Source organism: Anopheles coluzzii, chromosome 2, assembly GCF_943734685.1.
Source record: "Anopheles coluzzii chromosome 2, AcolN3, whole genome shotgun sequence".
NCBI lineage: Eukaryota > Metazoa > Arthropoda > Insecta > Diptera > Culicidae > Anopheles > Anopheles coluzzii.
The window spans coordinates 102,866,786-102,891,519 of NC_064670.1; the positions used below are offsets into that span (position 1 = coordinate 102,866,786).

General features: G+C 45.2%; 4 protein-coding genes across 5 annotated transcripts in view; 2 read left to right on the forward strand and 2 right to left on the reverse strand.

Annotated features, from left to right (window-relative positions):
- The window catches only part of LOC120948156 (uncharacterized), a 44,641-nt gene extending 38,692 nt beyond the window's left edge, over window positions 1-5,949 (reverse strand). The window contains exons 1-2 of the mRNA XM_049606906.1: window positions 5,848-5,949; window positions 4,400-4,588 (exon numbers count right to left, since the gene is read on the reverse strand). Coding sequence (XP_049462863.1) covers window positions 4,400-4,432 — 33 coding nt within the window. The 5' untranslated portion in view covers window positions 4,433-4,588; window positions 5,848-5,949. The remainder of the gene's footprint in view (window positions 1-4,399; window positions 4,589-5,847) is intronic.
- An 8,997-nt stretch (window positions 5,950-14,946) lies between these two features.
- Window positions 14,947-16,550, forward strand: LOC120948369 (probable prefoldin subunit 2). The gene is made up of 2 exons (XM_040364617.2): window positions 14,947-15,346; window positions 15,478-16,550. Exons 1-2 carry the CDS (start codon window positions 15,183-15,185, stop codon window positions 15,791-15,793), a joined length of 480 nt encoding a protein of 159 aa, XP_040220551.2. The 5' UTR covers window positions 14,947-15,182; the 3' UTR covers window positions 15,794-16,550.
- Window positions 16,551-16,629: 79 nt separating this feature from the next.
- Window positions 16,630-17,797, forward strand: LOC120948368 (B9 domain-containing protein 1). Its single transcript, XM_040364615.2, has one exon. It carries the CDS (start codon window positions 17,094-17,096, stop codon window positions 17,703-17,705), a length of 612 nt encoding a protein of 203 aa, XP_040220549.2. The 5' UTR covers window positions 16,630-17,093; the 3' UTR covers window positions 17,706-17,797.
- A 42-nt stretch (window positions 17,798-17,839) lies between these two features.
- Window positions 17,840-23,769, reverse strand: LOC120948367 (molybdenum cofactor biosynthesis protein 1). Of its 2 annotated transcripts, XM_049606916.1 has the most exons (4): window positions 23,318-23,769; window positions 20,965-21,514; window positions 19,691-20,128; window positions 19,243-19,393 (listed from the first exon to the last, which is right to left on the reverse strand). In XM_049606916.1, the coding sequence occupies exons 1-4, from the start codon at window positions 23,525-23,527 to the stop codon at window positions 19,338-19,340; spliced, it is 1,254 nt and encodes a 417-aa protein (XP_049462873.1). In that variant the 5' UTR covers window positions 23,528-23,769; the 3' UTR covers window positions 19,243-19,337. The 2 variants fall into 2 exon arrangements, with proteins under 2 accessions (XP_040220548.2, XP_049462873.1); XM_040364614.2 differs by lacking the exons at window positions 19,243-19,393; window positions 19,691-20,128 and adding an exon at window positions 17,840-18,598 and having other exon boundaries at window positions 23,318-23,764.
- Between the last annotated feature and the right edge of the window lie 965 nt (window positions 23,770-24,734).

Here is a 24,734-nt window from a genome sequence, read left to right on the forward strand (position 1 = left end):
GTCACAGAAAACAGGCCCTCAAGAGCCCACTCTCAAGGGACCATTTCCGATCGTCCGCTCAGGACGATCTCATCTCTAATTCCCCCCGCGGCCTGCCTTCACGTGCACTGCAATGCGGGAAAGCGCAAGAACAAAAGGATAAGTGAAAAATAAATACCACTTGCGGCAAACAGCAAACAGCAATCGTACAGTAAGCGCGCGGTACATCACGCAACCGTTCAATTTCAATTCCCCCAAGTGCGGCACGCAAGCGCGTTGCGCAAAGGAACGGCGAACACAATCACGCCGCGCAAACATCGGCGATCCTTGGGCACAGTGAGGAGCGAAAGGATCCCGCAGTTGGTTCCAAAACCGTACAAATTGTTCCGATCGGGCGTGGAAGATAAATAATCAGCGTGGACTAACTTCGCCACCGCTTCTTCGGCAGCGTCGGTGTCGGTGTGATCGAAACTAAAACACAAGAACATTGAGCCGCAGTGAGAAGGCAAAAATTGCAAAAATCGGCAGAAAAATCGCAACCGTTGCGCGAGAACCTCATCCGTTCCGTGGGGAAGTCGGCGGAGCCGTAGCCGTGTGCTGTATGGGCAAGACAACGCTAGCAAATCAACCATTCAATTTGTTCGTTCTGCTGTGGAAGATTTGTGTGTTGAAGCTTCATCTTTTTTGTTGTTTCTGTCTGTTCATACCGAAAGCAAATGGCTTGCTCTAGGCGTGCCGTGCCATTGGCAAACGATTTGAATGCAAATTTCATTCACAAAATGAATTTCCAAGCCAGATGTGTTGCTCTTTGGTTTCAGATTCGTTTGCATTCTTTTTTGCTTGTTGCTGTTGCCTTTGTTCGAGCAACAAAATATGGGTTTTTATATTTTTTTCGGGGAATGTATCTCCCGATGTATCTCCCCTTACTCCCTCGTGAAAGCGATACTGGAGAAAGTGGAATCTATAGTTGCTTCTAGCACGCCATGCACATAAATTAAACCTCCATTTAATCGGCTCCAAATATGGAGCAAAGAAGTGCAGTAAGCAGTGATAGTTACACTTCCATTCGATTCTTATTGATTGGTTCTTTCTCTACCTGACCAAACTTAATTTAAACGTCTTCACGCACTGCACACTGCAATGCACTGCGCCCGGGTGGACTCGCGTGAAAGGTAAACAATTTAATTTTAATACGGTACTTCCTTCGCCTTCGAAAATGAGGCCCTGTTATTATTACGCACGCTTTCGCCCCACCGACTATAGCGCCCGCTGTGGCCCGATTTATATTGCCCGGCGCATACAGCATACAGTGCCGGATTATCATAATCCGAAGCGCTGGATTTGTATGCGCGGCACACCTACTTGCCCAATATGGATCAGTGGCAGTAATTTCGGAGGTGTTAAATCCAGCAAACAAATGACTAATCATGGCTAAACTGGCCCACATGCGGTGGTCTGATTTGTGTTCTGCCTGTTTGATTGTTTTGCGGAAGAAGACGTACTTTCTTTTGAAGCAGTTTTTTTGTAACCTCACTGTTACTGTGAATAGTGTGACCTCTATTTGATTAGGAAACTCCGGTCCCGCAGGAACAATACTACACACAGCATAGTGGATTTCGCAATTCTATTGCCGAGGAAAAGCCAAAAACCGCAGCGTGTAACGGACACCGTGGGATGGAACTCACGCGGTCTAGGTAAGCGATAAAAACGCAATGGTAAAGTACACATAAACCTCAAAACTGATTCATACTATTGTGGCCCTTTTTCCACCTTCCCTCTATACTTTCTCTCTCTCTCTCTCCCGAAGGCGGGCGGGCAATGGTGCAATGCGGGCTTAAAATATGCGTAAATTCTTCACCCGAATGGCCATCGCTTACGGTATCTTTTTAGCCCGTTCATGCATAGATAAACGCGTGAGCGGCAAATGGGCACGGCCCGGATGGTTTGGAGTAGAGTGTCGGTAGCAATGGGCCGTTTCAAATGGGTTGAGATTCTCCTTCCCTTCCACCTTCCCCGCTAATTCGCTAAATCACGTCCACGCATTGCTTTATGATTATGTTGCCCTCAAAAGAAGCAGATTAGCAAAGAAATGCATGAGACACAATTAATAAAACTCGTGTTTGGATTCAAAGTGTCTCGATCTTGTTTTTAACAATCAATTAAAGTGATCGTACGCTTGGGGTAAGGTTCGTCACTTTTCCAGCGTTGAAGTCTTTTGTACCGGAATCGTTCGTTCAGCAGCTTTTTGTATTTTTTCGCTTCTAAAACACGTATATCACGCTTCCGAAGCACTTTTAAACTAAATCTAAATGGTTTTACAAGTAGAATCGCTTCCCTTAGATCAGTCACTTCCTTTGCACTCAGTCGCTCGTTGCACAAACAAAACAAACGCGCAGTAATTGAACCAATCTTTCCACACATTCTTATGTGTGTATGTGTGTGTGTACGTTTGGGTAAGTATGGTGCAGTTGGTTTTGTACCTGAGGCATTACTATGCTGTGATTTTGTTTTTTTCCGACGCATTTTAAGTTCCTATTTCCTATCCCCTTTTTCGGTTGCCCCGTTGAAATGGTTCTTGTGCCGGTTTCCTCTCCAATGCAGAAGACACTCAAATTCTTCCACTCGCTACCGCGTCTCTCGTCACGTAAGAAAAGGGCAGCATCATTTCCCGCCAGCCCCGTGGATGGAATCTATTACTGGCGATCGTCCATAAATCTCCGACCAAACAACACCAGCACCACCACCAAAGTCACCGGACGCCCGGCCAAAAGATGGTCCAAACCTACCGCACGGTGCGAAGCGAAGGAAAAACAAACAAACAGCACACATTCACCGGCGTTTGCTTTTGCCTTCTGTCCCACACTCCCCATTTTCCTTTACAAGCGCGTCCAAGTACTTTTGGCATCGCATCGCACGAGCCCTTTGAGGAGCCCTACAGTTGAGTTGGTTTGCTTTTTGTTAGCACCAGTCCAGTCCGTCCGTCCGTTTGTCCCGGGTAAGGTAGGTTCTTCCTCACTTATCCCTCAAGCGTATTTCTTATCGATTTGGCAGCATCCAGTCTGGGCGCGATTGAAACAGCCTTGCTGTCCCGATAGTGCAACAAAACAATGGAAAAATGGCGTTCCCTTTTTGCACCAAGCAGTGTTTATATGTGTGCGGGCTAGTATCATTAGTTTTGAGTTATTGCAGCACGATAGCAAATCAATTCGCAAATACCGTCATTGTGTTTATGCATCATTGTCTGCTTTTTGCAACACAAACCAGCTGAAAACATATCATCACAATGGATCACACTGGGTCGCCAAGGCTCTCGCGTGAAGCACACTGCACAGATTAGGCAAATTTAATTTGAGTGTAATAAAAATCAAAGCTGGAAACGATTTATAATCCCGATTAGCTAACCTCACACACACACTTCGCACGCCGTTAGTGGTTTCATTTGCTTGTTTTGCTTTATATTGCTTATCCTGCTCCTATCACTGCTGTGACTAACTCGAGCATGAAGTTTGCACAAACTACCCTCCCATTAGGTAGGTGGTGTTAGATACATCGTTAATTAAGTTAGCTTCTGTATGCTTTTCCTCCCCCCGTTTTTGTTTGCGAATTGGGACACATCACCGGACGGAAAGGCAGTGGAAAAATTCGACAAAAAAGATGACACCATGCTGCGATGCGAAGATGGTAACGTCACTTTACCGAAATTGGTGGTGGGTTCCAAGCGTGCTTTCGCTCATGATGACCAACACGCACCGAATGACACCGTGGCAAACAATCAAGCCGGAACACACGGTGGTGACACGGTGGTCGGAGTTGAGATTTTTAAAGTAGAAACCTTCTTTTTTTAAACTCCCACACACCTTCACCGGTTTTGCACTCCCCCAAAAAAAGGCCCACAAAACACTATGCCAGCTCGGTGTTGTTTTGTTCAGTTGATATTTGTCTTAGAAGTGTCCCGTTGCTTTTACATTGCCACAGCACCTAGACTGGTGTACCGACCTGAATTTTATTTTCTTCTGTACGTTTTTTTCTCCTTGGTATCACAGTTTTTGCACTGGACGATGCAGTCAAGCACCATAATGGTTATAATAAGACGATAGAGAGAGGAAGACGTAGGACAAACCGTTTTGGCACACTTCCACAAACATCCATGTGCATTATGGTTTTGTGCATTTATTTGTCGTTCTGTTTGTTTTGCCCAAAAGTGAAGATTTTGGGCTTTTTTAAAGACAGCAAAACCACGTGTAGACGCGACCGTTTTCGGATGAGTGATTTTGAACGGTGGCTTGTGAGGCTTTTTTTTGTTCCGGCTGTGTGTCCGGAATAGTAAACGCATAATGTTTGTAAATTATACTCCTCAAGAGCAAGAGCAAACGCTTACAAATTAAAGCAAGATTATGATAAATAATGTTTAAACACTTACCATTAAAGCTAGTAATGATATTTTTATGTTCATCGTACAAGTCGTTCTGTCTTCGTAGCTTCTTGTAATAAGGCGTAGTTGTCCTGGAAAAAGCTTTCCTTTTTTCGTGCTCTTCTGAACTATTTTTATCAATTTAAAACGCACACTGTTTGCACACTGTTTGTTCACACCCTCTTTTTGATTTGTTCACTTGATAGGAGAGGAAAAGATGGATTCATAAGTAATCGTAATTTCAATACAGATAAGAGCACTTTCTCCCGCGTTCCCTATTTTACTAGCAGCTCTCAAAGCTGAAGCTAAAAATAAAGCATCCTTTTGTTTGTAATTCCAAAAAAAGGGTAGAAAATCAAAATTACTCCTCCCCAAACGAAAAGGCGAATAATTCAAGCGCAATTGTGGTAGCACAACAACAGCAGCAGCACCAGCAAACACTTCCTTCAAGGAAACCCCACACAAGCACAATGATTGATGAGCTATTAATTTAGATTTCGCGCCAAACGGGTGCGATCTTCTGCTGCACGATAGCACGCCTTTCAACCTCGAAGGAGAAGAAAAAAGGAAAAAAAGCGGGCCCCCTTCGAAACGAAAGCATAATCATAAATCGCGCCCGGTGTGTGGTGCTTTATCTCCACAAAGATACACACTCACGCACGCAAAATGATCTAGATTTTTATTTCACACACACGCCCAACTGTTGCTTTATTACACTATTGCGATGATTATTTTCGACACAACGTAACGCCTTGCCCGCAGCCGAAAAGTAAAAAAAAGCAGCTGAAAATGACCGTGTGCACGGGAAAACGGAAATTCGTTGATCGGCGGAAAAGGTCTCGCTCCGCGGGTATCAACCGGGTATTAGCCGCGGCTAACGGAAACAGATAAAACTGCCCGATAAGTTTGGGCGGTCGCTTCATCCAGGGGCTCGGGGGAGAGTAAAAGGTAAACTAAAATAGTACAATCTATTTCAGCTAGTTTAGGACGCGGGCTGGGAAAGAAACGTTCGAGAACGAACGGGAAAACTGCTCTATCTCTCCAACTCCGGCTCCGGTAAACCAGCTTTTCACAAGCAACTTCAAAGCGGGAATTGGAATCAGTTTCCTCAGTGCCCTAATCTTTCGGTGGCAAATGCATCGTTCTTTCGATCGCGGTTTTGAGCCAGCTCTGTGTGGGCTCGTTTGTGCCGCAGAAAAAAATCACGAAAAATTGCTCAAAGTGCTTCAAAGAACCGCAAGAAGTGCGCCCTGTCCAAAGCACCCGGTCAGCAGTTACACTTCACCAGTCACAAACATACACAGACACACAAACGCACGCTTGCTTTCGCACAAAACGTCACAGGTGAACAGTTTTTTCCCCCGAATTCGTGCAATTCTGCTGCCGTTGATGCACTGGTTCACTGCTTCCAAGATTCAAGATCGCACCACACAAGCACCCGCAGAGGGAAAACTAACCGTCTCGTCGGCCGAGCAGAGTGGAAGATGAACAACACCAAGCGCGAAATGGAAAAAGCCGCGAGATGCCGGGAAATGTCGACTATCCAGCGCGGACGTCGAAGCTTAACTGAACGGACGGATTTCGGTGCGGGAACGCTTTTTACTTCGCTCGGCTCGGAAGTTCGCCCGTTCGTTCGTCCGCTCCGCTCGCTCGTCCGATCATCGGCGTTGGAAAAGCGTATGTGCGGCGGGGCACCATTGCTGGAGGTGGCGGCGCGCATACGCACAGCGAGTGGCGAGCGTTTTGGTACAGATGTGGAAGAGATTTGTTTTTGAGGGTTTTTATTCGGTTTGGTTGAGATAATTAATTTTGTTATATTTTGTTAATTTTTTTATTTACTGTATTTACTTTTATCACAGCTAGATTGTTCATTGTTACATCTCAAATTTCAAAGTAATGGTATTTGCTTCAAATTATTCCTTTTTTCATCTTCAATATTGCTTTTAAATGAAGCTCATTGTTTTAGTAAAAAGTAATTATTAATTGAGCAATAACCCAATCATAATTTGGTTTACCGTGTATCACTGTAACTTTTACATCTTATTTTTCTGTTTTTATATAAATTTAATGATTTTTGAATTTTTTTCAATTGAAAATTTAGCTATAATTCCAGTTTGTATCACACTAGATAATGATATAAATTAAATTTTTACTGCACAGAAACAGATGCACTTCTGAAAAAAGGCTACAAATAGTTGTATTACTGCGGCCGTTCTGGTGGTACTTGTCAACTTATACGTCTTAACAACATCCCCGTCATGAGTTCAAGACCCAAATGGACCGAGCCCCCATACGAAAAACTGACTATCGAGCTATGGATAATCATTAAGTCCCTGAAAGCTAAGTCCACTAGTGGTAAATACAGACAGGCCTTGACCGACAACGGTAGTTGGGTTGTTGTACTGCTGCATCTTTATGTTATAAAATACCCATTCCCCAAACAAATATTATAAACCGGGGAAATAAAGAGAATAATACGCTTAAATGACTGGAAAGAAGAGTTTCCCACGATTTTTTATCGTATCCCATAGATTTTTGGTTCGTTCCCATAATTTATTAGTATTTTTCGATTGGATATCGATACAATTGGACTAAAAAATTCTGGGAAACGGCCAAAAAATCGTGGCAACGCACCAAAAAAATATGGGAAACCCACCAAAAATTGATGGGAACCAACCAATAAATCGTGGGAAACCCTGTATTACTCATCGTTAATAAATTCCTCTAATCAATAGATAAATCTAATAAATCTAATAATAAATAAATCTAATAAGTCTAATAAATTCCTATATACCCTTCAAACTTTCCGAGCAAAAATCTATAAGAATTGTCGTGTGGTCAGATACACTGGCATCTATACCATCAAGCACTATTCAATTTCCGGTTGCTTCTTGTTTGCTTACTTCACTTTGTTGAAAAACTCCACTACCTAGCCATCCCACCAAGAGATGGCTCCACCAGCTTTTATTTTTTGCTATTTTTAGAATCCTCCAGTGGTTTACCGTCTGTTAAACGAAGTCTTTTAAGATGCCCTTTAGGCTGAGAGCTTGAGCCGTTTAGATCCCGTTTAAAAGTCGCTTGATGCATTACTGTCACTGGGGTGAACCTATTTTTATATTTGAAAGCATGTTAATAATTCATGTCGATGAAATAAAAAAAAAACAAACTCTTTCTTACATGCAAGCTAGCATCCCCAACAAAACGGTGTAAATGAAACAGCAAGCTCGAACACACAATCCTCACCACTACTGTACCAGATGCACCGCTAACCACTGTGACTGTATCGGGTGGCACCTCGTGCATCTCCCGCACATCGTGTATATCAACAGCGGCCCAGGGAGAGGAAAGCACCCGTACACAACCGGCCGTAGGAAACAAGGCCGTTAATGCGTCGGTAATGGAGAGCTTCACCTTCACCAAGCTCTCACCGGTCGGGAAAGGTTGGGATAGAGGCGATGATGCTGCTGCTGCTGCTGCTTTTGCTGTGAAGCTTTCAAGCTTCCTTTCCCAGCTGAGTGGAAACCGGGTTCCGGGAGGAAAATGGAAAGAAAAACACACACACGCCCGAGCGCATGGAAGAGACATGAGAGAATCAACACAAGAATGTGGGTAATGAAAACTGAACGGAGCGCAGCGCAGAAACTGGAATCTGGAAAGATTTGAAAAAAGCTGAATGCACTAACGAGCAACAAACGCGACTCAAAGGAAGTGGAGAGTGGAAATACAGATAGATCATCGGGGGAAAACTGAATGCAGAATCGAAAGTGAATAAGCCGACTGCACAGCCGAGAGTCTCCCAGCTCGGGCAGGAGCGAAAAAGAAAGGAATTATTACCTGTCAGGAAGGAAACTAGGAAAAAACAAACACCGGACCAGTTTGGAAAGGAAAATTAACAGCGAAACCATTAAGAACCCGATGAGGCGATGATTTCAATTTTTCGCTGCATTTCCACCGCTCACATCGGCTAACAGGACGCAGATCGGATCGGATCGGATCGACAGACGGATGGTAGATCACGCGATGTGTTGTGCCTTTGATAAAGTCCGACTTGCATGGATCACCTGGAAGAGAAGGCCAGCAGAACCAGGATGGAAATAGATGGAGCAAAACCAGGTATCTGGGACGGTTTGTGATTTAAGTGTGTGGCCCAGATTGTGTCCCAGTGGTGCGACAAAGCAATGGAAGCGGGTGTGCGTTTCTTTCTGCGCCATTTTACTACCATTACAATTAGATGAGTTTCGTATTGTTGTCACAATTTTCTTGAACGTGCAACGTGGCAACGTGCTGTGGCGTAGCGGCCGTTCCTGACTGGCAAGCGGAATGAAGATTGTTCTAATTTTTCGGTACACTTTACGACCCTGGCAACGCATCGTAAAAATGAAGTTGTAAAGGCTTTTTTAATGCATTTGACACACTCCATAAACGTAATGTGGGGCTGTTGCTATATCATAATAATGCGATGTGAGATATTCATATAAATTATGCATTTTCTTATTGGAATAAATGCTTTTCAAAGCTGTTTGATGAGCGAGTCTTCATTATAATGTGTTACGCGGGCGAGATTTGAACGCAAGACAAGCGTGCTGTCAGTCACTTGCGTTGCCGTCTGAGCCATACGGTCGATGAAGATAATTGCTGGTTGATCGTCAATATAAATTGCTGGCCCATTCGTTTCCTAATGAGCTCCATTCTTCATAACAGCTCAAAACGGAATTGAACGCACTGTAAACAAATGAGATCACATAACGAGCTGAGAGGCGAAACAAAACGACGACCCATTAAATAACATGTTCAATATAACTCGTGCTGCTTTCCTTCTAATTCCGCTAGATGGCTATGCATGCACACACACTCTGCCCATTAGCTCGCCCATTGCTCCATTATTTAAACAGTCCCTTTCGAAAGCCATTCAGATTTGTCAACGCAATTCCTATTCCTCCTCGTCATTTATGCGTTTATGGTGTGGTGCTGCAGCAAAGCATAAAAACCGGCTTCGAAAATAGAACATTAGTGCGAAAGTAAACATCATCCTTGCCTATTCCCCCTCGGTGAAGGTGGAAAGTGTCTTTCACTTTTTCACCCACCCCGTGCCAAAGGGGAAGCAAAATAGAAGAACCGGAAATTGGCCTGCAATCGGTCGCACGATCAACACACACACACGGTGGTGCCATTGATCAAAGTTGTTGTGCCGTTGCAGTTGTTGCGGGCGCAACTTTTACTACCACGGCACGATCGCACGATCTTCTTCTCCGTGCGTGACACACAGCCACAGCGCACCGCAACGCCCGCTCGTATTTAGATCAATGCAGGGTCTCAGGACTCGATTCAACCCCCTCCGGACCGGGCTGACCGTAATCGTTACGAATCCTTCAGGGGGCCGGATTCCGGAGCGTTCGTAAAGCAAATGTTGCTGCTACGTAAAATGGGTTGCTCGTGCCAGTTTTAAAACCGGGTTCCCTTGGGTTGGGAGGGATGCGTTGGATGCATTTCTCACATAATTATTTGCCTGCGGGGTTGGAGGGGAGGATGGTTGGTTTCTAGTGGCACTTTATCTTTTTCACGCCCGCAAGCCTCTCTTCCTAGTTTCACCTGTGATCGGTGACAGTGAAAGAGAGAGAGAGAAAAAGGATGGAGAAAGAAACAATTGTCGCGCAGTTAACTTGATGCGTTCAGGTGCGTACACGCAGCAGCATGCTCGTGCTTTTTACTGCTCACGGACAATCATGCACTTGCGGCTCCGTGGCTACGTGATCACATTGAAAAGTCTACTCTAAAGGGGGATTAATTTTACGAGCAGCGCAGTGAGCTTAACACAACACGATGGGTTTTGGTCGCTGACGGGGCTTTCACACGCAGTTATTGGTGTTTCGAAAAAAAAAAAAAAGACGATAATAGTCGTTCAACTTGACTGGAGAACTTCCAATTCCACTGTGTTGCCTCGAGGGTGCTTCTAATGAAATGCATTCTAGTTACATTTTATGCTTCATTTCTTCCTCATAACTACACGACCCGATACATGCCTCTTTTTGCCAGCCATTTCCGTCGCGTCTTTCGCCTTTCGGCTTGTGCACCCTTCGCCCAATAAACACATCCGCCAGGGGCCGGGGAGAGATTGGCAGACAGCAGTGCTTTGACCGTTTGGCCAATATGCATGTGCTTTGTGCATTGCATAATGATCAAAAATAGAAAGAAAGAAAAAACAACCGGCAGGTAAACCATGTCTCGATCAAGTGTTGGTGTGTTTACCAATACACACGTTTACTTGCTCACTTTGAGCGTGTTAAACTTGACATGGGTTCGTGCAGTGCATATCAAGTGCAAACCATTTCCGCTGAAAATGCATCAATCCCGGTACGCGGATCGATCAGACAGGTAAGTTGTGTTGGGTTGTGTGTTTTATTATACGCGAAGAATGTTGCTGCCCAACGGGCGAGAGGGTGCTGGGGAGAGCTATGTCGTCGATCCTTTGGTGAGGTCTCCGACCTTGGCCATGATGTAGCCCGGTGGGGCCAACGGAAAGGGGCAAACTTCATGTCGGAGCCGTACCGAGTGTCAATCTTCTTGTCTGGAGGCGCTTAGTAGTCAAGATAGTAGCTAAGTAACCTTCCAAATTTATTAAATAAGAAAATTGTAGTCATTTATATTTTTCACTAATTTATTTTAAAAATAGGAACATGAGGGAAAAGTTTTCTACAAATAGCCCGGGAATGGCCTTCCACAAGAAATAGAGATTCAATCGATCACGTGTAATCAACCATCAATTAATCAGACATGGACATGTAGTTCGTGGCATCTAGAAGATGATGAAGAAAAAATGTTAACGCTCAATGTGATTTTCAACTTTAAAAGAGAAGCAACGTGCACTTCTTACACACCAGGCGAGTTTTTTCCGTCGCAAAACCGTCGCGAAACGTAAAAAAGCCGGCATAAATACTTAAAAAAAAACGTCGCCGGCGAGGGAAATTCGCACTTATTTGGAGGCACTGGCGACGGTTAAAACAGCTGTAATTTGCAATTACTGCAGTTTAAAAGCGAACTTTGGATGAGTTTTGGCTCGAAAGCTTTGAAAAAAGCGCCGGAGTGAGAGAGACATCGATAATTACATCATACATATATCGCTATCGCATTCTGGCCAAATTTAAACAGCTGAACCAAGGTGTATGGATATTAGGAGAGCAAATTGCCATTTCATAACTGGGGACACTCAAAAAATAACTGTCATTAACCTTTTGAACGAAAACCTAATAATCATTTCCATATACATTGCTCCACCAGTCAACCGCAGAGATTTTAAAGACACAATTACAAAACTAATCCTTATATCATTACCAAACCAATAAATACATTCCGAACTCACTGGTTGAACTTAGAGCGTTCAACTAAAAACCGCTGAACTGCCTGCGCCGAAACTGTGTCGTTTGCTATGCCACACCATTTGCCTAAAATTGCGGAGATATTCTTCGTACTCTTCGGCAGACATAGTGCCCAGTTCACCGAATCTAAACACCTCCTCGTAAACATGCAACAGATTGTGTACGTTGCTGTTTACGAATTCTGGGCCATAAGGACTACTATATTCTCCCACAAACTGGTGAAGCAATTAATCTGCATCCATCCTGGAATCGGCGGATATTGTTCGTTGCAAAAAGAAGTATGGTCTATTGGCTGGAAAACGCCCCACACGGTGATGCATCGAATTTTCATCCAGTAGCACCGACCATGCATCATCAAACCGTTCTTTTGTAGCTCGTTCATTTCTTCAACGGTTGACTGATACAGGTTTTGATAAAATAATGCAACCGGCATCACGGGCATGTTCGGTTTGTTGAATACTTTCACAAGTATCGGCCACAACTGTTTACTGTCGTTCAGATATAGCGGTAAGCCATCAAAGAAAAAATCGATTGCAAATCCATCGTCGGTAATCGAGGCAAGTTTTTAGAATATTAACAAAAATGGTAAAAGTAAGGCTCAGCCCTCTACTTTACGCTAGCGTTACGCATAACGCCTGTTTATCACAAACCCAAGCAGCATTTTTGAACGTTTGTTTTAACCGCCGTGGATGAGCAAATTAATAGATTATCATGGCTTAATATTGTTTTCTTTTATATGATAATTAGAAGAGCTAAAATTTTTGAACAAACATAAATAAGTACAGCAATCGCTAATAATGATAAATTCATTGATAATTGTTTAGTATAAATATATACTAATATTATTATTAGGCTATCATTTTTAACAGCAATCAGAGTTGTAACAACTTCTAGAATTATAATTATATCAATCTTTTACATAAAAGGGGTAAATAATAAAAAATGATTATTTATTTATTTAACCATTAATTGATAAAGTAGGATAATGAAATACTTACAAGTAATTATTAACTTCATTAACCTCATTTTTAAAAAGAGCCCCTGCATCTAAAGTAATTTTTATTCGAAATGGCCGGAAACATTTATTGAAAAGTTAATAATTATAATTCAAATATATAATTTAAAAATATATATTTTTCAATAAATATTTTTTATATTTTATATTTTCTAATCATAGGAAATGTTACTCCAATTGAAAGCTTTTGGAGTGTTCATGAGCTTCCTTCTTTCAGACTTTTTTTTCATTAATCATAGTGCAACAATGAAAAATATTCAACCTGTTATTTAATTGTTATTTAAAAATTAAATCTCCTAGAAATCGATTCATCTTAAAGCAATTAACTTTTTTTTTCATCGCAATTTAAAATATTTTTTATTCAAATAATGTACACTGGTCGGTCGCCTGGAAGACAAAACTGTAATAAAAATGCTGCTTGGGAATATTTTAAGGGATGTAACGCTTCTCCAATGTAACGTAGAGGGCTGAGCCTTACTTTAACCACAAAAATTAGATACTGCAGCACAAGTCCACAGAATACAGTGGAGCGCCGTTTATCCGGGCTTCTCGGGACTTGACCTCGCCCAGATATGCGAATAACACGGATAATGAGTCAAACGATATATTTTATCACCAATTCCTGATTAATTATTGGAAAGTTATCTTATTTTTTGATAAAAATAATCCAGTTTTTATGACTTTATGTTTTTCTCATAAGAATATTTGAAAATTGCCTTGAATTATTGTGCCTTTTGTAATGAGAATGTGCTCTGTCAACCGCTTTTTCAAATATCCTCTTCATAACGCAATGTCACCATTGTATTGAACTGTCATTTTTCAACAGCCACGGATAAACGGACAGCCGGATAAAAGGTACCCGGATAAATGGCGCTCTACTGTACAGGCGGTCCCCGAGATACACGGTTAATGGGGACCGAAAACGGCCGCAAAATACCGCGTATCTCGAATTTCCGCGTAAGTCGAATCTCGTGATTTCCAGCTAAAATATCACTAATTTTTGTGTAATTTTGCAAGTAGGGGGCGGTTTCAGTCACTTTATGAATTATTTGATTTGATTCTGACTGAATATAACAGTTTTAAACCTTTTGAAATAGTTTTTAACATTCGATCGAAACGGAAATTATTTGGCAATTTACAATTGATGTGTCAAATCAGTACAATTTGCTCAAAGAACTGTCAAATTTAGAAAACCGCGTATCTCCGAATCCGCGTATAAGAGGTACCGTGTATCTCGGGGACCGCCTGTACTTAGTTTTGTAGCCACTAAGCATTTACCGGAAATAAATTATCAGACAAGTTCCTACACCCTGTTACCAGAACTCTCCTCCATCAATCGGCGTTATGGTTGTTTTCGGAATCAGAATCGTTTCGATCATCGAAATCGGCTCCGGAATAACATGGAATCGGAATCGGCTTCCAAACATGGAATCGGAATCGGGTAGGTCCGATTCCGAACTCCCACCACTAGTTGTTTGATCAAAGGAAGCATGTAAAGGACGGGTAGAGAAAATGAGCGAGATGCAGTGATATTCCAACGTCAAAAACAGTGTGGCCAGATTTTTCTGGCGGTTTTCGGTAGGAGCGTCAATATTTTATCGGTAGTTTTCGGTAGGAGTTTCAATTTGTATCGAAAGTTTTCGGTATATTTGATGTGTTAAGCGGAGGAGGGGGGGGGGGGGGGGGGGAATAGCTTATCTGCGCGAGAAAATACATAATTTTTTATTTAAAGAAGATGCATCAGATGAGGTCCATATCGGTCACACGAATGAAGCATTTCTGAATTGTCGATCTGAAAACTGTACTAGGGATTCTCAGCCAACGAAGGATTGAGATGCACATTTCCTTTTAAGCGGTAGCGATTCCCTTTTCTCGGGGTTCCACGCGACCGCTTCGGACCTGCCGCAGTGGCAGTTCTTGTTCCTCTGGTTCTGGTTTCTAGTAATTTCCATATTTCATACGGAGTTCACTGCATTAAATCATTTAGGAAATAGTTTTAAACTTTTCGGTCAGTATTCTGAAAAAATCTCTGATTTTCGGTAGGATAAATGAAAAATCGATAGTTTTAGGGTGGTCATCTGCTAATCGGTAGGCTTATCAAAAATCGGTAGAAATACAGATAAATCGGTATTTCTGGTCACTCTGCTCCCGAACGGCTCCCTGTCAATGCGAAACGTCAAACGTCTCCCGATTTCTCACATTTTTCACAGCGAGCTGCGAGCGAAAAGAGAGAAAAACAGTTCGTAAACGGTGTGAAAATAATCCTTCCAAATAAAGTAATCCTCCAAAAAACCGTAAGTCCCGTGTGCCCGCATCCTTGTCCCGAACAGGCACACCAGTGCCAGCGCCAGTTGTCGAACAGTTGCCTTTCTTTATCGACTACTACCACCAACCAACACAGACGATGGCCACACTAGTCGCACCACCAGCCGGCGGCAGCACGGGCGGCAAACCGAAGGAGAAGAAAAGCCAGGAAGAGATCGCGGCCGAATTTCAGCAGCTGCGAAATCAGCAGCGAAATTTGGTCAACAACCTCAACACGATCGAGATGGATCTGAAGGAGCACAAGTGAGTGAGGGTGTAAATCGAGCGGCGAGTGGGTGAGGAACACCCCTGGTCCGGCGAGCTCTTCCCAAAGTGCACATGTTTTTTTCAACTCCCCCGTTTTCGGCTCTGTGTCTGTCTCTTTCCCTTTTTAGAACCGTCATCGACACACTGAAAACGGTGGAATCGAGTAGGAAGTGCTTCCGGCTGATCGGTGGCGTGCTGGTGGAACAGACGGTCGAGGTGGTGCTGCCCCAGCTCGAGCTCAACAAAGCGCAGCTGGAGAAGCTGATCGAGGAGGGAAAGGAGCAGATCACGAAAAAGGGGCTCGAGATTAACCAGTTTAAGGACGAGCACAACATTAAGGTGCGGGGCCAGGAACCGTCCCAGCCGGCCGGTAGCGAGAAGGAGGAGAGCGCGGCCGACGAGAAATCGTCCGGCAACCGGAACGTACTGGTGGGCAACCTATAAGGACAGGGGGACCACCAAACTGCTCTGCTAGCCTTATTTGTTCCCCCCCCCCCCTCCTCCCCCGTGCGTACGTGTGTAAGTGTTTGTACTTTTTTCCCTCGGTGTGGGAGCAGGTTCTTCCCGGCTAGCAGCTCAAAACAAACAAGAAATACAGTGTGAGTGTTTTTGTACGAGGGATCAGAAGAGAAAAAGTGGAGCTTAAAATGTTACACACCCAAACCCTCCCCAAGAAGGCTTTGAAAACCGAGCAGCCGGGCTTGTTGTGGAATTGATTTTCCTCGCAAACGATACGAAACAACCGAAAAAACCAACGGCTCCAACACACCATTCACCTCTTTTTGCGCACACAGTTGTTGCCCTGCTAACACTCAACGCCCGAAGAAAAGAACGATTATCATTACAGGGTTTTCCAGGAGTTCTCATAGCTGTGGGACACTTAATTGACTCTTCCGTATGTGACATGAACTGAATGTAATGGGAATTGGACTCTATAGCACTCTTGTTGGAGAAATCCAATAAGAAGGCGCCTGTCGAAAAAGGGTGCCATTACGTCCAATGTTCATCATATGAAGTTCACTTCCAATAGGAAAGAGTCAAGGAATCCTTGTATCATAGCCTCCTGTTCTGGATCGTTAATTTAAGCCGTCTAACTAATGAATACCGAATATCGCGAAACCGAATTGAACAAAGAAGGAGACGAGGAAAATGCATTAAACAAAAAAAGCAAACAAAATAAGATGCAAAATAACATAACATACTACAAATGTGCGTTGTTCTTTTCTTTTCTTTCCAAAAGTAAGTCACAAGGAAGCTGCTTACAATAGACAGCCTCTAACTAGTCTGTGCAAGTGATTTATTGTGTGATGTAAAATACAAGTACATACACCTAAAAAATAGAAATACCCCCCACAGTAACGAACTCGCATTGCCCGTCTGTGTGAAGTCTAACGCTATTTCTAAACGTTTGTCACTGTTTTTTTGTTGTTCACTTACCCGCTAACCACTAACAAAATAATTCCCAAAAATGCTTACACTTGTACCGCCTTGTTACAACGTCAACACGCACCTTTGGGTTTGTGTGTGTATTGGTGGCGTTGCCATGGAAATGGTTATATGTTGCAACACAACACAACAACAGGGTTCTGTGCATCCCTTTTTTCCTTCGAAAGCAAGTTCTTGGCGTTTTGTGTTCGTTTTGCTCGTTCGTTTGGTCGACTTTTCCGATCAATTCTATTACATGTCCACGTGTGTTTGTCCCCGTCTGTGTGTGCACGTATTTATCTATTGTTTGTGAAAAAAGATGCTCGAACTGCAGCTAACATCCGGCGAGAGTGAAAGCTTCTTCCATCTAACCGTGACGGGCCAGCTCGAATCCGCCCACTTCCCGATGGGCCCGGACGGTGGTGGTCTGTTCTGCCGGTACGACATTGTGGCCGGCCCGGACTGGGAACTCGTCTCCGGTCTCCGATCGGCCGTCACGCAGAGCGCCCGCACCGAGTCCGACTATCGCACGGTCGTGTTTAACATGCCGGTAGAGTTTACGATGAAATCCACCAACCCGCACGGTTGGCCCCAGATCATCTTCAGCCTTTACGGCGCCAACATCTGGAACGTAGAAACGAACCGTGGCTATGCGAGGGTTCACTGTCCGCTGAGCGGCACGGGCTCGGAGAGGACAATAAGAGCACCACTCTTCATCCCGAAGTACTCGAACCTCTGCTCCGCGGCAATGAGCTGGCTGAGCGGTGTGAATCCGGAACTGCGCGACCCCAAGATACTGGCCGACGGCTCCAAACACAAGGGTCTCGCGTGCGAGACGTACGGGGAGCTGGTGGTACGGCTGCAGGCAATATCACGTGGCAGCAGCCGGATGGCACTGGACTGGGGCCAAACGGCCGTGGACGATCGATGAGGAGGAGGAGGTGCGCGCGCGCGTGTATGTGTGTAGGAAAGAAACGCTGGCTTAATGAATAAAGGCACACAACGGCACGCTACGCACACGCTAAGCGGATGTAGCTTTTTGCTTGCTTTTGGTGGGTGAGACTGGGGGGACGACACGACGGGGGTTGACTTTTGGCCTTCAGATGTACATCGGCACAAACTGTTCGTTCGTGACGATCGGATCCGTCCGGTAGGGGCGCGTCGGCGGTACCGGCGGCATCCGTTCCGGCGTGCGCTCCTCCATCGTGCGCGACTCCAGCGTGGACGCATCGTGACTGAACTGCTTCCGGTAGAACTCGCTCTTGCCGCCGGTCTTCTCCACCAGCATAATGTTCTTGATCAGGATCTCGTGCGAGACCGCCTTGCACATGTCGTACACGGTCAGGGCGGCAATCGAAACGGCGGTCAGGGCCTCCATCTCCACACCCGTCTTGCCGTCGCACTTCACCTTCGCCAGTATGTGCACCTCGTGCGTGGAGCTGTTCAGGTTCGTTTCCACCTTGATCGAGGACAGCGGGATGTTGTGGCACAGTGGGATCAGATCGGACGTTTTCTTTGCCGCCACTATGGCGGCCATCTGTGAGATCGAGAGGACGTCGCCTTTCTTCAGCTCGTTGTTTTCGATCAGCGCCGCGATGGTAGGCCCAACGTACACGGTCGCTTGCGCTTTGGCGATCCGCTTCGAGGACAGCTTGTCGTCGACGTCGACCATGGTGGCGCGGCCCGTGTGTACGTCCACGTGGCTGAGCGATGCATAGTGCCGGTGGGGCTGTTGCAGTTGCAGCGCTGGACGGCGCTGGAAGAGGGTGGAGGTTTGTGCGTAGGATGTGTTGGTGGTGGTGGTGGTGGAACGTGCTGGTGCTCCTGCAATTCAAAAACAATAAAATGCTTTCAATTAGTAAAGATCATAAATCAAAGGAGCCATTTCAATGGGGAAAATAAAGCAAAGTACACTCAACCACACAGCCAGCACTGTATTGTGTCTACTGGAGAAGGTCAAACGCGCAACGGTTGTCAAACGCAACGGATCACCGATCGATACAGAAAAGTATTTTGCGCAGCAAAACATTAACCGAACCTTGACGGTTTGTAGTGGGGAGGGCCGGTCGGCAATTTTCTCCGCCCGAACGTGTTGGTGTTGGTGTGCAAATTTCTGTACCACTTTGAGGCGCTCTTCTTTCTGATCATTTTCCTCCGAACGGGGTGTTGTAACTACCGTCTTGAGCCGGTTATGATCGCTGGCCGCGGGCTTGTTTGTTTATCGGAGGTTCCCTTTTCTCCGTCAAAGCATATTTACACGCACACACAGACATGCATACACCGCGTGTACCACGCATACTGACCGCGCACCATTGAAGCAATATATCGTCAATATGCGCCATGGAGGTCATAGAACCTTTTGTGCACCCATTTGAAGGCAATCAACAAACGCGCGATCATTGGATCTATTAAAGTTGACCATCAGTTCCTTCCTCTCTCTTTCTCTCTCTTACCCTGCTGCTTGTTGCTGCTTGCTTCGTTAAACCTAAAAGGGGGGTGATCATCATCATCATCGTCGTGAAAAACTGCGGCTATCCTGGTCGATCTTCCACCGAAACCGAACCTACCCACCGATCAGTATCATCGGTCGGTTTTCCATCTGGGAAAGATTGAGCATTCCTGCGAAGGGAAAGTGTGTTGAGTGAGGAGGAATTTTGAAACCCAAAAAACAGGCGCTCGACAGCGAGAGAGGACGAGGGACACATCAGTATCCCACCGGCACAGTGTTCGCGATGGTTGGTTGGAACGAAAATGGAAGTTCCAGTTGCGCATCGGGTGCGAGTTGCGTGTGTGTGTGTAGGGCCAGGAATGCAAAAAACCTGTTATTACACTTGCATCACACACACATCATCATCATTGCCGATGCAACTTCCTCCCTCTCTCTCTCTCCCCTTGTCCTCGTGCCACACCCTTTACCTGCGTGCTGTTTCTTTTTGCGCTTGACGGCGGCCGAGATGAGACAGCGCAGATCGTCCTCCGAGCACCCCGGGCTGCGCAGCGCATCGCGCAACGACACCTCCGTATTGCCAAACAGGCACACCTTCAGGTTGCCGTCCGCGGTAATGCGCAACCGGTTGCAGCTGCCGCAGAAGTGCTCCGTCATCGAGGTGATGAAGCCCATCTGCCCCCGGTAGCCCGGCACCCGGTACGCCTTGGACGTGTCGTTCGGGCCGTTCGGGAGCGCCTCGAACGCCGGGTAGCGGGCCCGGATCGTCTCGAGCATCGCCCGGTACGGTACCATCTTGTCCGTGTCCCACCGGTTGCCGGTGAACGGCATGTACTCGATGAACCGCACGTCCACGTTCCGGTCGCGCGTCAGCTCGACAAAGTCACAGATTTCGTCCTCATTGAAGCCTGGCCAGAGGGATGGGGGAAATGAGAAACGTAATGTGATCAGGTATGATCGTGTGTGTGTGTGTGTGTGTGTGTGGGATGTTGTGGTGGGTGTGGCACACACACACAAAACAGTCACCCGGAATGGCAATGCCGGGGAGGTGTTTGCGTTTGTGTGGGGCAATTAAAAACAAAATTTAAAAAACAAATACGTCACATTGCTCCATGGGTTGAAGGAGCACACGTAGCAGCAGAAAGACTGGACACAGGAAGAGTAATTAAAATAGACACACACACACGACACATACACACACAAAGCAATTGTAGCGTGTTAAACACGCTTTCAAATTCAAATCAAAACCACGTGATTAAATGCAAAGGGCTTTCAATGAGGTTAATCAAAGACCGCACAACAAGACCCGCCACGATTGGTACATACAGCAGTGTTTCGAACTTATCGTTTCATCACCACATGCACACCAAACTATTATCACATTCTAAACCCTGCTTGAGGCAATTTAGAGGCCCTTTTTCGACCCTTATCGCTTTAACGCTTATCACACTTGCCTGGCATGAAGACACCAGCGCCGTCACGTAAACTTTAGGGAACGTTCGTTATAGGTTGAACGAGTTCCACTCGATATTTCCCTCTTTTTCCTCTTCATTTTCCATATAATCCAGTCTTTTTCTCTGATTGTAACGTATTTTTCAAATTTTGAGTTCCTTCTGCACACAACACACAAACACAACACAACCACTTCGGTTCGGTTTTGTGCGGTCACACAACAAACTCCACAACACATCTAAAAACAAACAAAGTCAAAAAAATACAGCCTACTTTGCGCTTCTCTACTCACCCTTCATCAGCACACAGTTCACCTTTGGCCGGTAGCCGAGCTGAATAGCCAGGTCAATGCCGGCCATCACCCGGTCCCAGCCTTTCCGGCGCGTTATCTGCTCGTACCGGGCCGCCCGCAGCGTGTCCAGGCTGACGTTGAGCGCATCGAGCCCGGCCCGCTGCAGCCCGACGAGCTGGCGCGTTAACATTAGGCCGTTCGTGGTGATGCCGACGCTCTCGAGCAGCGGATTGGTGGCCTTCAGCTGGGCAACGATCTCGGTCAGGTCTTTGCGTACGGTGGGTTCGCCGCCGGTTAGCCGTATCTTCCGGACGCCCTCCGCCACGAACAGGCTGGCTAGCTGGAGCACCTCCGCGCTGGTTAGCAGTTGCTGTTTCTGGGTCAGCTGCACACCGTCCGCCGGCATGCAGTACTTGCAGCGTAGATTGCACCGCTCGGTAAGCGATATTCGCAGATAGCTGTGAAACCGTCCAAAGCTGTCGCTGAGCGTCGAAGCTGTTGCTGCTGCTGTAGTTGGCTGTGACCGTTCGCGTTCACTATTCGATTTGTTCTGTTGTGAGGCGGGCGAAGCGAAAAAACCATAACCAGTGTGTGAGAAGCGACGCCGACCGTGAAACGGGGACGGGTAAGAAGGTGGGTTGTAGGGTGGGGAGTGGTGGTGCCGTTTCTGCTCGGCTTTACGTTATATTTGTAAACAACGGACGAAACGGCACGTACGCACACCACGGGACAGGACCGCGCAAGGGTACACGAATACAGCTATACATAGAGTGCGCCCTTCCCCCCCCCATCGGCTTATGTTTTATGCTAGCGCGTTTATGCTGTGTCGAAGACATTCGCCGTGCGTGTGCGTGTGGAAGGAAGAAAGTGAAGACGTGACCAAAGGCAGGCCATGGCGGTGGTCGCTACCACGCATGTTCCGCAGCTTCCTCTCTCTCTCTCTCTCTTCGATCCCTCTGTACGCGAACGGCGACGATGCTTCACGAACACACTGGAACGGTGGAGTTAATGTGTGTTTTTATGCTTTCGTTTATGTTTATGTGACCGAATTTTGGTTCCGGTGGAAGAAGAGGGGGAGATGCATGAGTGTTGTGGTGAGTCACCTTGAGGGTCAATGTTGTTTATGTTGTGCTTTTGTTCTGGAAAGTTAAATGCATTAATTTGTTTATTTTATCAGTTCTTTAGAGACCTAGCTGAAAATACGTTTCTATTTTTAGAGCACTTTCAATAATAATTCTTTCTTCGATCTTAAATCCCCCCAGCTGCAACCACAGCTTGGTGGTAAATATTGATGTTTGCTGCTTTTGCTGTTACAGATCGATCGCTCTGACCGATCGGGTAACATCGTTGCTAATCGTTAGCAGTGTTCACCGTTAACATCTGTTCGCTAACAGGCGGCTAATTGAATGGGAAAACGCGAAGGCTCGTTAGAGGCCGGGAGCAAAAAGGTATCAATTCTGCTTGACGACTGGAAAAAAGCAATCGTTGCACAAAAGCAAGAAGAAATGAAATATCCACCTTTGTACTCATTTACATGGCAAATATTATACCTTCTTTTCGTTATCATCTTCCCCTCCCCAAGAGCTGTTGTAAGGTGCTTTTCGAACCGAACCTTATGATTCATTTATGTATGCAAACGAAATTAGATGTGTTGTGATGTTTGTGAAGTCCCGGAAGACGCATTGGGTGCATTACGTTGCATCGTTCAAACAACAAAGTGGAAGTGATTGTTACCAACTGCATTTTTTTAAAAAAGGAAGATCAAAATACGTGGTCTTATCGACCCTTCCTGAGTGTCAGAAGCGATACAACAATGTCGTTGCTTTTAAAATATTAATTCTTGTCAATTATTGTTAATATCCATGATAGATTTAGTGCCTCTTCTTCAAAAACAATATGCAAAATCTCCCCTCTTCATTCTCAAGTGCCTCGTTCTGTAGACAGACAACGGTAACTATTGAGTAGCCCTAATTGATAGCTCTACTATCTATTCCGCATGGTCCGAAGGGAAGCCGTTGTTAAAGAAGGACTTGATTTCATCCCATCCAGCTCAAGAGGACTGATAACTGATTGAGTATGGTTAGGGAAACTACTCCAAAATCAGTGCCAACACACTGTTGGCGTCTGGATTATTTCCATTTCTTCCATTTCTTAATCTAAATTCCAATCTGCTGCGCCTTTCCCGTACTTTCGAATCAATTCCAATGTGCAGTTTTCTTCGCTACAATTTACGTCTCTGTTTGCTCCTTGCAACCATGTAAATAGAGTCGCATCGTTCGTTTCGAGTGTGTTTGCCCGGCTAGCTAGTTGGTCCGCCGGTCTTCTTTCCTGGCCCTTGCTTGCCCGCGCTCACCTTATCAGCACTATCAACTGTCGATGGTGCTGCCGCCGATGACGCGCTGGTTTCCGGCGATTGTGTCCGCCGATCGCCGCTGCTGCCTGCGTCCGATAAGCACGGCCTTGCCGTGTGTAGCAACTTCGGGCCCGGGAGCACCCACCGGCTGGAGCTATCTATTGAAGCTGCTGCTCCACGCACTACTCCACGCACCATCAGACGATGCATTTTCGGGTGGAGGGGATCACGGTGTGGAGGTATTCTATACTACACCACACTATCACATCGGTTTAGAACCGGGGTTTGTTTCCCTTCGTTTTGCTTACTTATTAGTTAACCATTTACACTAAACACCACTTTTAGAGTGTTTTAAAGTAGGTACAAAAAACAACAGAAACAACAACTAAAAGGAGGAATGGATTAAAAATAACAACATCACTTTTTGCGTAGAAAATCTGACAGCGCGCAACAAGTGTCAGTTGGGATGGTGTGAGATTCGTTAAAAATGTTTCGTTAAATCGTTCGTTTTGCACCGCGAGGCAGGGTTGTTCCGCACGGGTGCTTTGTGATAAGACATGAAATTGAATAATTTAGTGAAAACATAATTTTTAGTTTTAGTTTATCGTCTACAGTATTCTTTAGTAGTTTCTAACTAATGCAATAATTTTTATATAATATTTTAAAGTAACCGGTAGTGGTGGGTGGTCAACAAGAACCTACCAGAGCGCTTCGTGCTTCGGGTACTGGTAGGTTCTCGGTAGGTTTAGCAAGTCATATGCGATTACAAACTGAGTGTACAAAAAGTTCGTACGACTTCTTACAAGGATCATCACGCTCTGGCAGCAATCGGAAAGACATCAGACTTAAAAAATGCATGGAATTTGACAGGCTCGAGATGATGCTTGTCTTATCCGGCGCTCTAGCAGCAATCGAACACGACATCGAACATGAAAAATGTATGGGATTTGACATGTTCGATTTGTTGGTTATCAAATCGAACATGTCAAATCGCATATATTTTTCATGTTCGATGTCGTGTTCGATTGCTGCTAGAGCGCTGCCTTATTTGTACTAGATGTATGACGATAATTCAATAGGTTTGTTCAAGTCTAAAGTTTTGTTCGATTCGTGCCAGAGCGTGGTGTATGAATCGAACCTAGTGATGGATTCGAAACATGAATAGCGACATCTGATTCCAACTAGGGTGATTCCGAATCCGACTCCAAAAAAATGAAATCGTTCATTTAAAAAAAACGGAGTCTTCGCACTCATCCAGATTCGTAAGAACCGTATAGAATCGTAAGAATAATCGGAATCGCCCGTTTTAAATAAAGAAACGTTTAAATCTTCAGAATAGCCATCATGTGCAATTTAAACCATATCACACAAGTTTGTATCTCGTTCTTGTCTACAAATTATAACACATATTCCAACG

Bases quoted from the DNA above. Each gene is read 5' to 3' on its own strand.
- LOC120948369 (XM_040364617.2), top strand. From the start codon at position 15,183: ATGGCCACACTAGTCGCACCACCAGCCGGCGGCAGCACGGGCGGCAAA. The intron at 15,347-15,477 runs GTGAGTGAGGGT...TTCCCTTTTTAG, and splicing joins ATGGATCTGAAGGAGCACAA to AACCGTCATCGACACACTGA.
- LOC120948368 (XM_040364615.2), top strand. From the start codon at position 17,094: ATGCTCGAACTGCAGCTAACATCCGGCGAGAGTGAAAGCTTCTTCCAT.
- LOC120948367 (XM_040364614.2), bottom strand. From the start codon at position 23,527: ATGCATCGTCTGATGGTGCGTGGAGTAGTGCGTGGAGCAGCAGCTTCA. The intron at 21,515-23,317 runs GTGAGCGCGGGC...GCCTCACAACAG, and splicing joins CAGTTGATAGTGCTGATAAG to AACAAATCGAATAGTGAACG. The intron at 18,599-20,964 runs GTGAGTAGAGAA...TTTGAATTGCAG, and splicing joins GAACTGTGTGCTGATGAAGG to GAGCACCAGCACGTTCCACC.